The 14,051-nt window shown below is 41.5% G+C and overlaps 1 protein-coding gene across 2 annotated transcripts in view; it reads left to right on the plus strand.

Moving 5' to 3' along the window:
* Positions 1-7,370, plus strand: part of lcp1 (lymphocyte cytosolic protein 1 (L-plastin)) — a 60,132-nt gene extending 52,762 nt beyond the window's left edge. For both annotated transcript variants that reach the window (XM_078559483.1, XM_078559484.1), the window contains exons 14-16: positions 1,056-1,179; positions 2,443-2,567; positions 5,229-7,370. In XM_078559483.1, coding sequence (XP_078415609.1) covers positions 1,056-1,179; positions 2,443-2,567; positions 5,229-5,361 — 382 coding nt within the window. In that variant the 3' untranslated portion in view covers positions 5,362-7,370. The remainder of the gene's footprint in view (positions 1-1,055; positions 1,180-2,442; positions 2,568-5,228) is intronic.
* The last annotated feature ends 6,681 nt before the right edge of the window (positions 7,371-14,051 follow it).

The raw sequence follows: 14,051 nt of genomic DNA on the forward strand, positions 1-14,051 counted from the left end.
TTGTACATTTGGACAAAATAATCTAGATTTTGAATATTGCTGAAAAAAGAGACATGTTGCTGAAACTTATCACCTTGCACTCAACAGGACAAATGCAAGAATGCCAAATTTCAAACAATCACAATAATATATACTACAGGGGGAAAGGGTGCTGATTGCTTGGCAAGTCAACTCTGATTGGCCGTGGCATTGTCATGGAGAAAGCAACAGAGTTCTACAGACTTCCCAAGCTCCTGGGTAATTCAGAAAAGGTGTAAGGCTTGAACACATTCCTTTTGTTTGCAGAGAATGGGTCCCTGCATATGAATGAATGTTGCTTCTAGCAAGCATAAATAAGTCACATTAAGAGCTCAACTGAATATCTTAAATTGGCTGTTGGTGTAGCTATTAGCGCACTCAGGATTGATCAAGTGCTGCCCAATCACAGAATCACATCTAACAGTAGACATTTTGTTTTGAGCTTTGCAAGCATGGGCTGGTTGAGTACTGTCTGTACCCTATTACGAAAAGTTGGAGGAACATGTTGCTTGATTCGATCAGCCAATCGTTGGGACCTATGGCCTTCATACCTGGCATCACACTGGCACCGGGTTTGTTAAGTATCAGAACAGAAAAATCCAGCCCATTCGATTAGTTCCACTCGCCCTGCTCTTTCCCCATAACCCTGCAAACATTTCATCTTCAAATGCTTGTCTCAATTTTGAATTTCCCTGAGTTTGAGATCCTCAGTGAGGTGAGTGGGTTATTGAAGTCTGTGTGAAATATGTCAGGTCAGCTAGTTCTTGAACCTTTGGGGAGGCCTGTTGTGGAGTTGGGAACTATTGAATCTGCTTCCATCTCCCTTTTCAGGCAATGCATCCCAGAAATTAATAATTTGTTGTTTTTATCATGGTTTAGTTTGAAGTAATTTTCATCATCACATGTATTTAAAATGAAAAGTACTTCCAACGGTACTATAGTCCAGGCACTATTCCTTTAATTCCTGACACTGCACCAATGGTAGTGATGATGTCCCTTCTTACAGATCAAAGTAATACTATTTTCTTTGCTCCTAGGTATACATTGAACATGCTGGAAGATATTGGTGATGGAGAAAAGGTCAACGATGACATCATTATAAACTGGGTGAATCAGACTTTATCAGAATCAGGAAAAAGTTCCTCTGTTGCAAGCTTTAAGGTAATCTACTTCTCTGCTGTTTTACTTGTGGATCTCCAGTGGCATTGCTCAAAGAGAATTTTTTTAATTTAAAGCTACCGACCTAAATAAGTAGGATTCCCCTCACCCACTGCACGAAAATAATAAAGCAATAAATTATATTAGGAATAAAATGATGAATAAGAAGCATACACAATGGACAAATATGTCATATATAATATACATTTATGTGTACCCATTATACATATTTAAAACTCCAGTCTGCCCTTCAAACACTCCTACAGTAACTGCACTAATATTCCGCATCTTACACAGGTCAGCTTTACTTTCACAGCCAGCTCCCATTTACTCAAAAGTTTTGTTTAATGGTGTGCATATTGGCTGATACAGTGCTGTCAAAGAGTGAGAAATGGGGTGGGACTTGTGGTAAAGTCTGTTTAGTCAGCAAACAGCCTATTTCGACAGTCTGTTGGCACTACAGAAGAATCTACTTAAAGAGTCTCTATGCACTACAGCAATAGTCCATTTACTTAATAGGGTCCACTAAGCCGTCTTACAAATTGCAGCAAATAGAACCAATGGCTGAAACTATAAGTGTATTCCAATAAAAGCAACATTATATCTCCAGTAAAATGCAATGGATGGAGGATAGTTACCTAGCACAAATGATGCATATAAAATCAATCCCAGTCACTTAAAGCAGTGTGGGGCGGAATTTAACGCTGGCAGGATTTTACAGTCTCGCTGAAATCAATGGGTTTTTCAGTGGCTCGCGGCATTTTACCACCCCGCCCCCACCACGATCTGGCCGTAAAATTCTGCCTGTGGTCTTTAGGTATGATCGACAGGGAAATTATCCAATTGCTTCCATTCTGGCCAAGACTTGTGATGCCACCATCACAGTCTTTGTTTCATTTTGTTCCCTTGCCCCTGAACACAGTCAAGTCTGTTAATCAAATTAAGTGGAACAAATGATTGCAGTAATTTCTTGTAAGGAAGAAGTTTGATGACTATCTGGTTGCTATTTAAAGCTGACATCCCACACTCACCTGCATGTGGCTGTGAGTGTGCAGTCTGAGTCTGAAATTCCTGAACTACCTGTGTATGTTGACCTCTCTCCTAACTGTGAATTATGGTGCCAGATATATTTGTCTGAGATAGCAGAGTTCCTATGTTTGGGATTGTTGCTGATTTCCTGTGTAAGACCATCAGTCCTGTTCGAGTGTACAGTTTGTGCAGAACTTTTCTGATGCATGTCATCCATATATGTTACTCAATATACAGGACCGAGAAATCAGCACAAGTATACCAGTACTGGATCTGATCGATGCCATTCAGCCTGGATCAGTCAGGTATGACCTTGTGAAGACTGGAGATCTGACTGATGAAGAGAAACTTCAAAATGCTAAGTGAGTAGTCTATACGCTAGCAGTATCATTTAAGGAGAAACTATAACTAGAAGAAATGAATAGAAGGGTATGTTGATAGAATAAGTACTGCCACAGTTGGGCTGAATGGCTTGTTCTGCACTGTAAATTCTAGGATCGTTGGATAAAACAGGAACAAGATTCATTTCCTTACACAAATTGGTTAATCAGATAGCATTCCGGGATACAATTGTAAATGAAATTTGACCTCACTTTGGGCTGTGTTCATCCAAAACTCTGCTGCCCATACTTTAATGTGCTCCAAATATCGTTAACTCATTACCCCTGTGCTTGCTGACTTCACTGCCTCCCTGCCCAACAATACCCCGATTTTATGATCCTCATTCTTATGTCAGGTTTCTCTATAAGGCCTTTATCTGCCTCCAGCTTTACAAGCCTTTGAGATCCCTGTGCTCCTCCAATTCTGGCCCGTTGCACATTCCTGATTTTAATTAGCCCACCATTGGTGACATTAATTTCATCTGCCAAGGCCCTAAGCTCTGGAATTCCCTTGCTAAACCCCTCTGTCTCTCCACCTGTCTCTCCTCCTTTAAAATGTTCCTTAAAACCTTTGATCAATCTTTAATCATTCTTGATTTCTCCTTCTATGACTCGGTATCAAAAAATGTTTTTTTTTGTTGACATCCCTCTTGTGAAAGCACCTTGGGAAGTTTTACTATGATAAATGAGCTAGATAAATGTACCTTTTTGTGCTGCTTGGGGTTAGTTTCAAGCTTCTCTTTATTGTATGTTTTTAACCAGCTAGAAGAGTAACCCTTTACAAGGCAAAGAACGTAGTTAGTCATCTCTCAATTTTCAATTATGTTGAATAGTGCAGAGATTCACTGCACCTGCTATCCAGACTGACTGTAGTCTAGGCCTGACTGGTGTACTCCCAATGCCATGGATTGGAACAGACAGGGAGAGCAAAATTCAGGGTGTCAATATGTTAACAGGAAGATGACTTTGAAGGGAGGATTTCAAATTCCTGGGACCATTGGTGGCTTTACAGATGGGATGGTAGGATATGACAAGTGGTGTTTGCCCAGTATTTGTACTAGAGCATCAGTTTTTCCCGTATATATCATTTAACTCGATGAAGAAATAGAACATATCCAAGTTTGCAGATGACGCTCGGCAGGCGCAGTAAGTTGTTGGAATAGGAGCAGAAGTTACAACTGAATATGAAGTTAGTGCTAGAATTCAAACATCAGGAAGCGATGCTTCCATTGTCCAAAGTCTTGGTGAGACCCCATCAGAACTGGATATTTTTTAAATGTTCATTCATGGGATGTGGGCATCACTGGCTAGGCCAGCATTTACTGCCCATCCCTAATTGCCTTTGAAGTGATTGTGATACAATTGAGTGGCTTGCTAGGCCATTTCAGAGCTGTGGTCTGGAGTCACATGCAGGCCAGACTAGATAAAGACAACAGATTTCCTTCCCTAAAGGATATTAGTGAACCTGGTGGGTTTTTAACAATAAAAACCAATGAGTTCATGGTCATCATTAGACTTTTAATTCCAGATTTTTTGAATTTAAATTCCACCATCTGCTGTGGTGAGATTTGAACCTGGGTGCCCAGAGCATTAGTCTAAGTCTCTGGATTACTAATGCAATGACAATACCACTACGTCACTGCCTCCTCAAGGGTTATAGAACTAAGACAGATACTGGAGTTGAGGAACAGATCAGCAATGATCTAACTGAATGGTGGAGCAGGCTTGAGTGGCTGAATAGCCTACTCTTGTTCCTATGTTCTTGAAATTAATGGTTTTGATGTAGTTTACACAAAATTCGACAGAATTCAGTCCATTTTGGCACTAGGAACTGTATGTATAAGAATGTTATTTTGAGGATGATTAGGCCCAGCAAGTGTACCTTTTTTTTTGAATTATCTCAATCCCACCTAGCTGCCTTCTTGCCATATCCCTCAATCCCTTCTCTCTACAGAAGCACATTCTCCAAACCCATGTAAATTATTCGCTTTCCTTTAAATTGGAAGTCATAAGAAGTAGAACCAGTTACACTTAAAATTATTTAAACATGTGTGTTCATCCTGAATATCCTTAAAGATCTAGCCTCTTGAGCACTCCCAATTCCTTCATCCAACCATTGATGGAAATGTTTTCAGCTGCCTCAGCCTTAAATCCTGGAATTCCCACTACAAGCCTGCCTGTCTCTCCGCCTCTCTCTCCTCCTTAAAACCTGCCCCCTTGACCAAACGTTTAGTCACCTGTCCTTATATCTTTCTCTGTGGCTTTGAGTCAGTTTTAGTCTGATTATGTTCCTGTACATAACCTTGGACTATTTTAGGACAGTAAAGGTGCTATATAAATTCAAGTTGTTGGTTGATGCCTGAGGGCCTGATCATAACAAGGCAGGAAATGAGAAAGAAAATTTTTAAATCTACAGAATCTACAATTCCTATAATAACACAACTTGCCTTTTTATTCAGTACTGCTTATTAAGTTTCTTTAGCCTTCCCATTCAGGCCACAAGAACTGTCGTAAATCTGCCAACAATATTTAAGTTAGTGCAGTTGCACAGCATGTTTGTTCATATAACTGGAACAATGAGATTGCTTTTATTAGAAACTTGTGGCTGACCCAAATATTTTTGATTTTGTTGATTTTCTCTAGGTATGCCATTTCGATGGCAAGAAAAATTGGAACTCGAGTCTATGCTCTTCCAGAGGACCTAGTTGAAGTAAAACCGAAAATGGTTATGACTGTTTTTGCATGTCTGATGGGAAAAGGAATGAAGAAGGTCTGAAAGATCTGACCCAAGTTAAATTGATCTATTTTCTTTTCACCAGTTCCTAGCCTGGGTGCAACTTTCAAATGTAGGACATTTGCTTAGATATGCTCCTGTGTTTTCACAAGCATTTTAACTGGCTTTGCTACTGCTGAAATAATCATGATAGATCAAAGATCCATGTTTTCTCAGTCACTGTAAAAAAAAAATTAGCAGGGTGCTTACTAGAATGCATGCTGAGCTACAGAACTTCTATGCACACTCTAAACTTCCTGCACTAAACCAAAACGGGTTGCAACTGGTGCTTAAATAATACCAATCATAAAACTTAGCCATTGACCAAACCATTTACTTATTTCAACAAATACCACTTGAGTAGTGTCAAAGAGAGTGTATTTGGAGGTAATTATTTTTTCAAAGCTTGTTCTGCTGCACCACGGAAATGCAGTGAAAGAGGCTCTTGAGGACATATTTGCCCCTTCTGTAAAATGGCCCAGGTTTTGCTGGTGCATGGCATCTCACTGTTAGTTAGACTTGTTTGTGCATGTTTAAGCTTTAAAATTTGTGGCCTACAAAGTTGCTGGAAGTGTGAGCTGACAGCGTAGTGAGGCCAAGAGGCCATCTGGAATCTTGGTGAACAACAGGCCAAAGTCTCAATCTCCTTAACCAATAAAACTAAAGTATTGGGAAATAAACAAAGAAGGAACTGAGTAGGTGGGTGAATTCAATGTCAGATAAATAAAAAAAGATAAATAAAGAGAGGAAAAAAAATATTGGATTGAGAGATAGGAAAAAAAGACAAAGGAAAATGTTTTTAATATTGCCTAGTACACTTCACAACCTGAAGGAATGAGGCTCCATACTTATAAGTGTCCACTTTCTGAGCCAGAGAGGTTGATTGGCTACAATTAACAATCACCATATTAAAATGATACTTATGTTGTTAATTGCTAGACTTAAGTTCAATGGACAGTTAATGTGCAAATGTAGCAACTTCATGAAAATCACAGGGAGATTATGTGCAAAATGCAGTATTTGTGAGGCTAACTGCAGAGCGACACGGATTGGCTGGAAACTAGTGGCGATTTCTCAGCCACAGGAAATATTTTTCTTGCTACAAGTTGCTGTCCAATTTGAGGATCAATAACAGGGAGGGTCGCACAAATATTGATTTTTTTTCAGAAAAATCTGGCCCATTATGTTTTGTCAACGGCATTTCTATCACAGGTTGATGTATAAAACCAGCATTTTCTGGTACAGCTAGATTCAGACCTAAGATTGTACTAACCTAGATTCAGACCCAAGATTGCAGCTAACCTGTCCTTACATTTAGCAGCTTGAATGTGCTTCACAAAGATCAAAGGAGATATTAATTGTAGCTTGCATAGTCCCTAGACGTTAGCCCTGAAACCATTATTGACAATGGGGAAATGAACATTCAACCCATTCCTACAATGTTACTTTGTCATTTGTAACGTGGGTGTTGGTCCATTTATTTTAAGTGGGTTAACAGTTCTGCTATGATAGGATTTTCAGCAGGATTTCCTGCAAACATGTTGAGTGTTTGTCCATTCACCTGATCAATAATGCACCCTGGGTAATATTACCTAACTAAAAATTGAAAATTGGCCCTATGTTCTAAATAAATGAGCTTGCACTTATCCACATAGAATGTCTATCTCTGGTCATTCCTTCTCTGAATTCCTGAAATGATTGAACAGTACTGAATGTAAACAAACCAAAAGGGCCCTTAATATGTTGTCACATTTACTACACAGATACAATGCTAGAGAATCTAAATTACTGCACTTACGTTTCTTAACTAACTTTTTTTACCCAAAAAAGTATCTTCTTTATATTTTGTTTTTGTAAAATTCCTGTTGAAATGCTAGCTTTAAGCACCAAGATGCTGTTTATTTAAGGAAATTGCAAACTAGAAATTCATGCCTTCATATAAATATACTGATGAAATAAAAATAAAAATGGTTTGACATTTTGGAAGTAAAAGAGAAAATTGTATACCTACATCATTTGGCTTTTTTTTCCTCTTTCTCTCCTCCGCAATGGGAACCTTGGTTTATTTTTGATTTTCTTCCACTCTCTAGCTCAGAGACATTAGCTAAGTGTAGCACTCTCAATGCTGTCTAACTGCTATCAATTAACAGAGAGCAGGAACTACTGGATCATTCTGTGCTTCAGTGATAGCACTTCCGCCTGAGTCAGAAGATTGTGGACTCAAGCCCCAGTAACTTGAACATATCATCCTGGCTTGCACTTCAGTGCAGCACTGAGGGAATCTTTCAGAGGAGATGTTAAACTAAGGCCCTGACTGATTATTGAGGAGAACATAAAATATCCCATGGCACTAGTTGAAGAATTGTTTTCCCTCGACTAAACACCAAAAACACTTTGTTTGTTTGGTTTTCTGTTTGTGAGACTTCATGGGAAAACTATACCCCACAAGTGCTCTGCCATGTCATTCTTACTGAAAGTGTTTTACAAACCTCACTAAACCTGTGAGCTTCTTCAACTGTATGGCTAAGTACCACACTGTGCTTACCTACTAAATCAGGAGACAATCCCTAATTTAACTGCACTGATTTCAGGTTCAGCCTATTAGGTAATCATTCCAACAATTGGCGGTGAAAGACCTACCGGGCTTATCCCCGTTGGGCCTTTGAGATAAATATGTGGTTGTATCAGTTTATATGACATACACTCTCATTCTTTTGGCTTGGAAGAATACTTTTACATAGAATTTCACAGCTCAGAAACAGACCATTCAGCACACAGGTCTGTGTCAGTGTTTAAGCTCCACACAAGCCTCTTCCCACCTTACTTCATCTCACTTTCATTCACTTATATTGCTTCACCATATGTACCTGCAGTCAACCCAAAGAGAGTGGAACTTTGATATGTCCTCACATAAGCATTCTGTAGGTCAGGAAAAGACTGATACCCTGATGGGTAAAGAACATAGTATAGCTGTGATACAACAGGCAGTCAGGAACGGAGACCCAACATCAGACCGACTCTATTTCCATGTTCCGTGCATGATTGACCTTTTAGTGAAGGACGTTTATTTAAATAATGGAACACACTTAAATGAAGCATGGCATAATTTTCTGTCTGTACAAGACAGAATGATGTTGGATACACCTTTTGCACATTTGGACTGAGCCCGAGGCTCTGGGCATGATGTAGCTCCTAAGGGAGCCGAGGGATTTGTTTCTGATGTTTTTAATGTGTGTTTTATTGTGATTTATTGTGTGTTTTTTGTTAGTTTTTTTGGGCATTTTTTTAGTTTAATTTTTTTATTAGAACAGAAGGCAAGATTGATGTAGAATCTAAAATTGCTGAATACTGTCTGTTATTTCATTGGAAAGCTGGCTGTAATCAACACATTTATAAGACTTCAGTAGAACAGGAAGAGCTGAAAAGTGGAGCTCTTGTAATTATAAGCTTTCATGGGAGCTGAGAGAATGGCAAGTGCAAGGCAGAGTTCCTCAGCAATCGACAAGTCAAGCTAACGATGGAGATTTGTTCTGAAACAGTCCCAGTATGATATTTCATGGCTGAATGGTACAAGATAAGAGGAAGATGTGCCAAGAAGATCAGCAGGCATCAGAGCCTGACTGCCCACGCCTGCATCTGCAAGCACTAGCACACCGACCCAGTAATGATCGTCTCTGCAGCCTCTAGATTAGCAGGGAACCAATGGCAGGACTATACCATCTGCTGCAAAGTGACAGGCATAGTTGTGATGCCACTGTTGTGGATAGTAAAAGTTACTTCCCTGCTTTCGGCTTCTAGTCCAGAGCTGTATTATCAGCAAACATGTTTTCCACACGTGTATCAAGCACATGACTGCTGCGTTGGTTAGGACAGTCAGCAGTTTCACCTCCTTACCCATCTAAGAGTTGCATTGACATGGCAGAATTGCACTATTTCATTATATTGCTACATATCTCCAAAAACAACTGGCCACACTTGCGGAGTACTCTGCACAGTTCCAGTCTCTCTATTACAAAAAGGATATAGAGGTACTGCAGACCCTGGAAGCAAGACTTACTAGGATGATGCTGAAACTGAGAAGTTGTAACTATCAGGAAAGATTGAACAGGCAGCGGTTCTTTAGGAAAAAGGAGGGCCAAGGAGTAACATACTCTTTAATTTTTTTTAGGACTGCGTGGGCGATTTAGTATTTTTGCACTGCCACACATGCATGGTAATTTAAAGGGCCTGACTTGTGCACAAGGACTTTGGATTGCTGCACGATCACACGGCTTAGATGGAACATTGCTGAGGAGTAACCTAACGGAAGTCTTTAAAAATGATGAAAGGGTTTAATGGGGCAGACATAACAAAGGTGTTTTCACTTGTGGGCTAGTCCAAAACTAGGGGTCATAAATATAAGGTAGTCACTTATAAATCCAATAAAGAACTCAGGAGAAATTTCTTTACCCAGAGACTGGTTAAGATGTGAACAACTCATTTCCACATGGAATGGATGAGGCAACTAGAACAAATGCATTTAAGGGGAAGCAAGATAAATCCAACAGAGAGAAAAGGTTAGAAGGAAATGCTGAAGGAATGCGAGGAGGCTCATGTAGAACCAAAACAGCTGCATGGATTAGTTGGGTTGAACAACCTGGTTCTATACTGTAAATTCTATTTAATAAAGGGGATCATTGGAACCATATGGTTATCGAGACACAAGGTCCCTGTTCCTCTTCTTCCAACACCACTTGGTCCTTCTCAGCTATGAACTGTGACTCACCCTGTGCCCCACCCCTCAGATCAAAAGGGCTAGATTTTATGCCCCTCCCCACCCCTCCGGCAACAGATTTACAGGTAGGGGGTCCATAAAATGCCATGGGCACTATGCCTGCTGTCTACCAGTCCATCCCTTAAGACTACTTATGGGCCTCATCCTGCCACCAATGACAGGAAAAGCGCACACCAAGCCTCCAACCTGGTAGTTTTCACTGCATGGTCTGGTGGGGGGGGGTGGGGAGGGGGATGCTCCTTCTTGGACCCCTAGATGCAGTCCCAGCTGTGCCAGAGAGTTGCTGGCCATTTGGCTTTCACAGGTGAGACTTCCTGAGATGGGGTTGGAAGTCCCGATTATTGTTTAATGTCCTGACAGTCATTAAATGGCTGTGGGAAAATCTGCTGGACTGGGACAGACTCACTCCTGACTTTTGTGGCAGGGAGGGGGCAGGGACCTCAGCGCCCCATAAAATCCAGCCCACTATTTCCTGTGGTATATGTGTAGATGAGCTTGCCAACATTGCTGAGAGACATGGAAAGTGCTCTGAGCTACAGCGGTGAGCTACTGCCTTGTTCTGGGCCACTGAGAATGCTCCAGGTCTACAATAAGAGAAAACAGACTAATGTCAGCACCCTGACTCCAAGACACATCTTTAAATAGAAGATGCAATACATGGTACTGGAACCTAGATAATCTGATTGGACATTAGCTGGGTTGGACTTTGAGTGGCACATGAATGGATGTTGAAGGGTTTAGCAGCATCTCTTAATTGATGAAGTTTCAAGATACACCAACTCTGCTCGGCTCAATATCCTCTTAGGGGGTTTTATATGAATACCCAGAATGAAAACAGTAAAAACTGAAAACTAAAAATACTGGTCCTAACTGGTCTTGTACACCTTAAACTGGAACACCAGTAAAAACGGAGAAATAAGAGTACTGGTCCAAACTTTTTTCCTCCTGGGTATGAAACCTTGGGTAAATTTTTGGCACAGAAATTTGACATTTGCTCCTAATGCAGATCATGGCAGTTCCCAAGTTCCCAATATTCTCTCCTGTTATGGGTTAGAACTACTGAAGACAAGGACATACCTTCACAATTATCAAGATCAATGTTGAATAAGGTCATAATCCCCATTTCTTGCTTTTTTGCAACCACGGTATCCTGTTTGACCCTGAGCTGAGCTTCTGACCCCATTTCCCCTCCATCACGAAGACTGCCCATTCCCATTTTTAAAGTTACCCATCTCTGCCCCTGCCTCAGCTCATCTGCTGTTGAAACCCTTAATGCATGCCTTGGTCACCTCCAGACTCAGTTGCTCCAATGCTCTCTTGGCTGACCTCCTATCCTCATCCAAAGTTTTGCTGCCCTCATCCGATCTCACATCAAGCCCTACTCGCCTATTATCCCAAGCTTGCTGACTTACATTGTTCCTGGTCTTAAATTGAAAATCGTCATTCTTCTGTTTAAATCCCTCCGTGACCTGGCTCCTTTATCATTCAATTTTTTTTCTATGTTGAAGGCATTATATAAATGCAAATTTGTTTGCTGGTTGATGTTTAACTCTTATTGATGCTGTTTTCAACCTTTTATTGTCCTAATATCATGCCTGCCTTAAATTCAGAAGGACCAGATGAGGAAAAGCAGTGATACTGATTGATTGATAAATATATGCATTCACAAACAGATCACCCTCTAAGGGGTTGAAATCAGGCTGTGTAATATTAATGAGTATGTTGAAGACCTTTATGCTAGCTAGGGAAATTACACACAAAAACATTAATATATTCATTTCATATTGCTCAGTGTGATTGATTTCAAGGCAAAAATCCCTCAGTTCAACTAGAGTATAGTGCCCAAGTTATCATTCAATAATAATCCTCTATGATCAGCTCTATGTCCTGCTAGCTAAAACTTAACTGTCTTTGAACTCATGGTTCATTTTGACCTTAGATTCTGGCCCCTAGATTGCTCACCTTAGCTCTTTGTTTTTTTTCCGATCTGTCAAAGCCTGCAGTTACCTGTGTGCCTTGCGGGCAGGTGCACGTCTGACCTGAACGGACGTGAAATAGTGCGAGATGACATCGGGCGAGTGTTCCAATGTCATCCCGCACACAAGCAACCTTCAGGTCGGTGGGTGCACACGGCAGTCGGAAGTGCACCCGCCGACAAGCAGGGAATTAAGCCCATTAAGGAGGCAACTGAAAGCAATTTTTCATGGCCTGCCCACTTTTACGGTTGGCGGACAGGCCAATTGACCAGGCGGCCTTTATATTTTTGCTCATACCTCAATCCAGGGCGAGATGAAATCTCTGTGCGGAAATAAAATAAAAAGAGATATCTGGGGACTGTTTCTTTATGAGGTATGCTTTCAGGTGCTTGATTGTGCTGCATGGACATATTTTGCCGCATTTTTGTTGTTTCGCTTATTCTGTAAAGGTCTGCAGCTCCCTGGGGCAGCTGTCTGCCTTCAGGGAGTTCAGTGGGAGTGCTCACCAGCACCTGTGGTGGCATCAGCACCCGTATACTTCCCGCCCCCACCGGGCAGTGCTGAGCCTTTCTCAGTGCACGTTTCATGTTGGCTGGTCATTAATTGGCCAGCCAGCATGAAATCGCAGTTGGGGGCCGATTCCGGTCAGGGGCCTATTTCCCGTGCAAGCCCGGGCCTGCCGATCGCACACGCCTAACGAACGAAAAATTCAGGCCCTGGAGTTTAATTGTGTGTCTAACTGCATAATTTAATTCAATTTCCATCAATGGTGCTGCATCTCTAGACAATTAAAATGGCAAATGGGAATCTTTGAGCCCAGGTTGCGGAAATGCCGTGGAGGTGAATTTCTGTCTTGATTAGGTGGCCTGTCCTGCCCTGCCACCCATACCCTCCCCAACTGCCCATTAATCAAACAACCTCTGGGTAGAGGTAAGAAAACAAACTTAAACCAATTTAGGAAAAATCACTGTGAAATTCCTCACCAGCTCCCTGGTCAAGAAAGGTCCAGGAGATCATGTGACCAGTACCATTGATCCTGGTCAAGCCAAGCTACCCCTTAGAACTCAAGATGCCTTCCACTTGCAGGAGCTCAACTCACTCTCCTCATGAGGCAAAGGTGTATCCAATGCTGGTACAGCCAACTTATTACACAGGTTGATGATTCTCTGAAAAGAACTACTTCTGGGCATATAACCACGTTCTTTGTGTTCTTTTATTCATTCACGAGATGTGGGCTTCGCTGGCTGGGCCATCATTTATTGTCCATCCCTAGTTGCCCTTGAGAAGGTGGTGGTGAGCTGCCTTCTTGAACTGCTGCAGTCCGTGTGGTGTAGGTACATCCACAGTGCTGTTAGGAAGGGTTTTGACCCAGCGATAGTGAAGGAACAGTAATAGATTTCCAAGTCAGGATGGTGAGTGACTTGGAGGGGAACTTCCAGGTGGTGGTGTTCCCATCTATCTGCTGCCCTTATCCTTCTAGATGATAGTGGTCGTGGGTTTGGAAGGTGCTGTCGAAGGAGCCTTGGTGAATTACTGCAGTGCACACTGCTGCTACTGTGCGTCAGTGGTGGAGGGAGTGAATGTTTGTGGATGTGGTGCCAATCAAGCGGGCTGCTTTGTCCTGGTCGGTGTTGTTGGAGCTGCATTCAACCAGGCAAGTGGGGAGTATTCCATTACATTCCTGACTTGTGCCTAGTAGATGGTGGACAGGCTTTTGGGAGTCAGGAGATGTTACTCATCGCATGATTCCGAGCTTCTGACCTGTTCTTGTAGCCACAGTATTTATATGGCTAGTCCAGTTCAGTTTCTGGTTAATGGTAACTCCCAGAATGTTGATAGTGGAGGTTTCAGTGACGGTAATGCCATTGAACATCAAGGGGCGATGTTGAATTCTCTCTCGTTGGAGATGGTCATTGCCTGGCACTTGTGTGGTGTGAATGTTA

Source organism: Cetorhinus maximus, chromosome 16 (genome assembly GCF_964194155.1).
Source record: "Cetorhinus maximus chromosome 16, sCetMax3.hap1.1, whole genome shotgun sequence".
Classification (NCBI taxonomy): domain Eukaryota; kingdom Metazoa; phylum Chordata; class Chondrichthyes; order Lamniformes; family Cetorhinidae; genus Cetorhinus; species Cetorhinus maximus.